Source organism: Etheostoma spectabile, chromosome 22 (genome assembly GCF_008692095.1).
Source record: "Etheostoma spectabile isolate EspeVRDwgs_2016 chromosome 22, UIUC_Espe_1.0, whole genome shotgun sequence".
NCBI lineage: Eukaryota > Metazoa > Chordata > Actinopteri > Perciformes > Percidae > Etheostoma > Etheostoma spectabile.
In genome coordinates, this window is record NC_045754.1 from 10,310,555 (window position 1) to 10,316,884 (window position 6,330).

At 38.6% G+C, this 6,330-nt stretch overlaps 2 protein-coding genes across 5 annotated transcripts in view; both read left to right on the forward strand.

Annotated features, from left to right (window-relative positions):
- Positions 1-3,713, forward strand: part of esyt2b (extended synaptotagmin-like protein 2b) — a 35,005-nt gene extending 31,292 nt beyond the window's left edge. For all 4 annotated transcript variants that reach the window (XM_032504105.1, XM_032504106.1, XM_032504107.1 and 1 more), the window contains 6 exons: positions 603-943; positions 1,200-1,298; positions 1,596-1,727; positions 2,051-2,156; positions 2,268-2,317; positions 2,732-3,713. In XM_032504105.1, coding sequence (XP_032359996.1) covers positions 603-943; positions 1,200-1,298; positions 1,596-1,727; positions 2,051-2,156; positions 2,268-2,317; positions 2,732-2,804 — 801 coding nt within the window. In that variant the 3' untranslated portion in view covers positions 2,805-3,713. The remainder of the gene's footprint in view (positions 1-602; positions 944-1,199; positions 1,299-1,595; positions 1,728-2,050; positions 2,157-2,267; positions 2,318-2,731) is intronic.
- Positions 3,714-4,349: 636 nt separating this feature from the next.
- The window catches only part of ncapg2 (non-SMC condensin II complex, subunit G2), a 14,643-nt gene continuing 12,662 nt past the window's right edge, over positions 4,350-6,330 (forward strand). Inside the window, exons 1-4 of the mRNA XM_032504395.1 lie at positions 4,350-4,540; positions 4,774-4,902; positions 5,584-5,763; positions 6,259-6,328. Of these exons, the coding sequence (XP_032360286.1) occupies positions 4,825-4,902; positions 5,584-5,763; positions 6,259-6,328 (328 nt within the window). The 5' untranslated portion in view covers positions 4,350-4,540; positions 4,774-4,824. The remainder of the gene's footprint in view (positions 4,541-4,773; positions 4,903-5,583; positions 5,764-6,258; positions 6,329-6,330) is intronic.

Here is a 6,330-nt window from a genome sequence, read left to right on the forward strand (position 1 = left end):
CCCCCCCCCCCCCACGTCATTGGACAAGTGCTCCCATTCTTCACAAATCAAACGTTCACTCATTTCATAAGGATGCCTTGCCATTATATGATACTAAAACAATTATCACTGTCTAAAAAAACTCAGGATACTGTAGCAACTAAATTGCATTGCTTTTCATTACAATGACACAAAGTGCATTCTCTTGTATTGATAATTACGATAGATCAAATAAGAAAATGAATGCAGCCCTATCAAAATATTGACCTGCACTGAAATAGCTTTCCTGTATAGGATCACGACCAACATACCAAGATTCAGAATGGATATCCAAAGCGGGAAATTGCTTTACAGGCTTACTGACCTTTTTGGAACCAGAAGATTGAAAGATAGATTGCTTCATGAAGACATATTTGGTTGTACAAACACACTCTAAAATACCTGAATCTTTTCTTTATATCTTCAAACAAGTCAGAGAATTGCTTTAGTTTAAGGTTGTCAAGTACCTTGATAGGAAATAACATAACACAAGTAAATTCCAAATTGTCTACAGAATATAATACCAGTACTTAGCTGTAGTTCCTATTCATTATTCCCAGTAACGTCCTCCTGTCTTTCTGTAGATCCTGTCCTTGGAGAAGCAGGTATCTTCTGACCAGCCGTCCTCCGTCCAGGTCAGGAAATCCAGTGTGCCGCAGCCAACCCCAGCCCCCACCCAGAGACGATCAGCCTCAGATTCGCCGCTGCCTCCACCCACGCCTCCTCCACCCATGGACGCTTCCACCCTCAACCTCCAACACAGGGACGGCGAGCCATACTCAGCCAGTTTCTCTAACCTGAGCACCTGCATGTCTAGCTCCCAGAAACACCTGCCTCACAAGGAGTCCACACCCAGCCTGGCCTCGGATATCTCCCTGCCCTTCGCCACCTTGGAGCTTCAGCAAAGGCTTTGTCAGCTGCAGAAGTAAATGGCACATACAATACGTTATTTTTTTAAACCGTGTCCCACGTAATGTTCCCATGATTGAGTGCTTGCCCCCCATTTCTATTAATTACGTGTTTATGTAATTTAATTTCTGCTGTTGCTCTGATAGAATGGCATCTTGACTTGTTTTTGGAATATGTGAATATTTTAGCTGACAACCTGTCAAGCTATCCATCATTCCCTGCTAAATAATTTAAGTGCAGTCTCTTGAAGACTTACTCTGGTGTGTTTATAGTGGTTCGGCCTCCAGCCAGTACCCCCTGGGCGAGATCCAACTGACTGTCCGACACAGCCCCCAAAGGAACAGACTCATTGTCGTGGTGCACGCCTGCCGGTGAGGTCCACAACTGCCATTGTACCCTGCATTTAAATTAGTTTTGTGATAGATAAATGGGAGACTTTTAGTTAAAAGGTGGTCTCATATTCAAGGACTCTTTCCAACTCATTTTTCATTTTTCATTTTTTTTTTGGCCCAAGTTTCCATTGTTTATTATAGTTAGTAATTCTTTAGTAAGCAGGTCTTTTGCTTCTTGTGAAGCTACTAACATTTAAGAAAAACAGGCACCGTTAACCTAAACAACATGTGACTGGCGACATGTGAGTAAAATAATTTTGTCCTGTGTGTCCTCAGTAACTTGATAGCCTTCACTAAAGACAGCTCGGATCCCTTCGTACGCCTCTGTTTGCTGCCTGACAAGAGCCGAACGGGGAGGAGAAAGACCACCACAATGAAGAGGAACCTTAACCCTGTTTATGATCAAACGTGGGTATAAATACTATTAATATCTTGTGCTTAAAATGAGCATGTTTGTAATCTAAAAAGTATTTATGATATAATGTCAAATGTGTGTTGCAGCTGTCGGTGGCCTGTTCTTGAAGGTTTCATTTTAATAATAAGCTTAATGTTTGTAGTTGTAACATTAATATATTACTGTGACTATAATATGGTTCTACAATAAATCAAACATTAAGAGTCTGATCCAAATGAACAATTGAAGAAAATGTCTAATGCAACAAATGAAGCATTTTCAGTGGAAAGATTTACCCCATTGGTTTCAGACAATCTGTGTGTATTTGTGCTTGCAGGTTTGAGTTTAGTGTATCTATGGTGGAGCTCCACAGGAGAACTCTAGATGTAGCAGTGAAGAATGGAGGGAGCATCCTGTCAAAACACAGAGGGCTTTTGGGAAAGGTAACTTCTAGCTGGTTATTATGTGCATTATCCAGTGGTAGAGCCAGTCCCTAGTACGCCAAATATTCCAAAAACCTAATGTCTGTTTTTACTTCCTGTTCAAAATCTCAGGTTCTGGTAGATTTAAGTGGGGCAGATATATCAAAAGGATGGACACAATGGTAAGCTTGTATTTTAATTTTGCCCTGTCAGCATTGAGAGATATACATGGGGCGGCTGTGGCTCAGTGGTAGAGCGGTTGCCTGCCAATCGGAAGGTTGGTGGTTTGATCTCCGCCCCGCAGTCATGTTCGAATTGTCCTTGGGCAAGACACTGAACCCCGAGTTGCCCCCGGTGCTGCGCATCGGAGGTGAGATGTGTGTGAATGTTTTCTGATGACAGGTGGCCCCTTGTACCAGCCCCGGCCACAGGGTATGAATGTGTGTGAATGGTGAATGTTCCTGTAGTTTAAAAAAGCGCTTTGAGCAGTTGTTAAGACATAAAAAGCACTATATAAATACAGCACATTTTTATATGTGTGTATTTATTTATTAATCTATATTTATTATATATATTATTATTATTTTCTCTTGCAGGTATGATCTGAGTGAAGATGGTGTGTCGTGTCAAGGCATAAGAAGTATTCAAGACTCCCTCCTCACACAATGAAACCCCCGCTGTAATATAGTGATTTGTTTATACAAGGGCACACTATTTTGTTGTATTCATGTACATTTTTTCATAAAGTTCACAACACTTATTTTAGCATGTAAGACATTTTTTAAACAACTATCATTATTTCATTAATGTGAGATATTGTCACATATTGTAATGAAACACACCAACTGCCTTGTCTCTATTTTCATTGTTTTATGTAAATATCAAATTACTAATATATAATAATTTGCAGGGGTTTTCATGGCATTATATTTCCTTAAAAGAAATTATTTTGAAATGTGTCCGAAATGTTATTGCTTTCTGTCGATTTGTTCAAATGTGACAAATTCTGGTTTGTCTTCTGAGAGAAATCTTACCTAAGGAACAGATAGAATCACAAAAGTTGGCTTACGTAGCAGTCTTGACTTTGATATTTATTTGTCATGCCGTGTTATTTGATTGTTTACCTGTTAACGCTCTTTATGCTTGATTACAAACATGGAATGCACATATGCAATGAATAAAATGATTGCTCTGTATATTTTAAAAGGACTGTGAAATATTGGATGTTGCTGAAAACCAGGGAGCATTTTAGGGCTATGAACAAGTGCTGTATAATATGAAGGATACTTGAATAAGGTTTGATTGATTGATTTGTTGAACAAACGGAATATTATGAGCAGAGATCATAGCTATTGCATTTTATAAGCAGGGCTGCCATAACTTATTGTTAAGATGACACATAAGGCATGTAAATGTTTTGCCACACAGTCACAACTGTTGGAGGTTTTTAATACTTTTCTTGTTATCTATCCCGTGCCTTAAAAAAAACCTGCTATGTAATTTTGCCTTCCTAATGCTATTATTTTGAATGATGCCTCATGGGTTTTGAAGAATAAATGGTTTCTCTTGTGAACATTGTTTTTCTTGCTTATTTTATTTATCTTCAGCTACAAAGAATATGAATTATTTTCACTTTGAATATGATATGTTAAGAAGATGGAAAAAGTACTCAGATATTTTATTTGTAAAACTTTCACTATCACAGTGTAGAAATACTCTTTACAGGTAAAAGTCCTGCATTTCAAAAAGTTACCTAAGTAAAAGTACAAAAATTATCAGCATAAAAATATACTGAAATACCAGAAGTAAAAGTATTTATGCAGAACGGCATTTCAGAATAATATATTATGTTATTGGTTCATAATGTTTGATTGAAAATATAGGTATCACTTTAGTGTTGTGGTTGATTAATTTATATACTGTATGTAACTGTGGTCCTACTTTAATACAGTACTCAAGAAAATAGTTACTTTCCACCACTGTAAGATTTTGATGAGTGGGTTGGTACTGATGTGCCCCTGAGCAAAAAATCCAATTCAACCTGCATTGCATCATAATTTCCCCTGAGGGTTTGGGTGTAATCGATAAGAGAGATTTCCTATAGAACAAAGAAAATGGCGTACGCAACTCCATGGTGCTGGTACTGCTAAAGACTTCACAAGCTGCACTACATGTGCAGGGAGCCCCGTACATTCCAAACGCATAAAGCAATCATGGAGCTCGGATCTTCCGCGTTGACTTGTCGCCATCTAGTGGCAGTGAAAGCAAACGACAATAATAACGTCAGCGTCAAAGTGGACGCACAACGTCATGACGCAATTTCATCCAAATTTGCGCGGGTTTGCTGTTGATATTAGGAGACTGTCATCCAACGGTTGTCGTCTTGCAACATTAAAAATAAAAAGGTAAGTCACGAAGCTAGTGTTTCATATTTTATACTTTGCTGATTATAACTCCTAATTGCATACATACCAACGTACACAGAGATATTAACATTCGTAAATAACACTTTTAACGCTTTTGAAAAACGGGCTGCCATATTTGTTTTGATCTTGTTAACGTTAACGCTATCGTTAGGTCAGTTGATAGCTACGTTAGGTATTCGCGTTACCGGTGTTGTGTTTTTTTTTTATTGCAGTTAGTCTGGGAAATCTTAACGTCCCTTACCACTGCTTGGAGAACCGATAACATGTCCAAGCGAGAGGCTTTTTTAGAGGCTGCCTGTCATGAAAATGTGGAAGACTTCCTTCGCTTTATCCAGCTTCATGTGAGTAACGTTAACTTATTGTAACTGCTATATGAAACCAGGAAGCATAGAGCCATCAGATCTCCTGGATGTGTCTCAGGTTAGTATAACGTTATTACTTACTCTTGTGTGTTAAAAAAAAACTTTTGTGTTCCTTAATACACGAGAAGTAAAATAAATATGATCACACTTAGCTATAGGACTATGCAAGAGCACCACAAAGAGAGCAGCCTCAAAATTGACCATAACGTGGTAACGTTGGTCGACTGGATCAGTTTTAGCATGTTCTACAACTGGCAACTAAATGCAGGTCTATAGTGTGAAAAAAAAATCAATTGTAAAATGTATTACTTGTACAATTTGTGAATTTACTCCATATAAATTGGGAAATTAGTCTTACATTTTGTTACGTCTGATAGTTTGATTTAGCTTTAAAATGTAGATTAACTGTCTTAATAGGACACTTGTTACTACATCCCAAAGTTAAGTGTTATTTACTGACTCTGATAACACCCTAAAATAAACAAAGAATTCATTGCACAGAAAAGCTATCCATCAAAGCTAGCAATCACAAAGTGGAACTGGATTATTTTGGATGTATAAGTCATCTACTACTGGGAATGAAAAGTCCTTTTGTAGTCACATCAAGTGTTTTTTTAGCTATGTGTCTGTCATGTACTGTATGTCTTTGTCGCTGAGCAGAAGAACAAAACGGAGCCTTTTGATGTGGAGGAGGTAGTGCAGGAGATGCCCAGAGACCAGAGGCAGACTCTTTGGGGAAAACTCGCTTCACTCCTTCAGGATGTCCTGCTGGAGTTGCCCCCGGAGCGCTGGGTGCAGGGCAGGGATGAGGGCATGGAAGTGGAGTCGGCTGCAGACCCTGTGAGTTTACTAGTCAGCTTATAACAATTGTGACATAAACTTTGATGGCATTACAATTTGATAAGCTGTTGCTGTTTAGATTTGTCTATCAGAAAAATATTTTGCACACATCTACAACGTGAGACGAGGGCTTCGGAGGGGGACAAGCAGGTCAAAAGGAACTGCAGGCAATTTTTCGGTACTAGACCATCTTCAGGCAAATTGTGTTACATGCTGAGAAGCCATCTGGTTACTATAGAGGGGTTGAAGTTTGAGCTTAATAATGGAAATGTGAATGAATGTTATGCACTTACGCCTAACTCATGGGGAAGTTGTTGATTGGTGCACTAAAACACCTCTTGAAGATGCTCTAGTACCTAAACGATGCCTACTATTAAACTTGACACATTTTTGCAAGTTAGGCAGTGTGCAGGAGTTTTCAGCGCTAGGTTTGTGTATTAAAACAAAATTCTGATATTTTTTGTTAACATCTACTTTTATTTACTATTCCTTCAGAAACATGTAATGGCTGTTGTGGATGGTGTGACACTAGTAGCTGCTGTGTCCTTAAAGGTCCTACAAGACGGT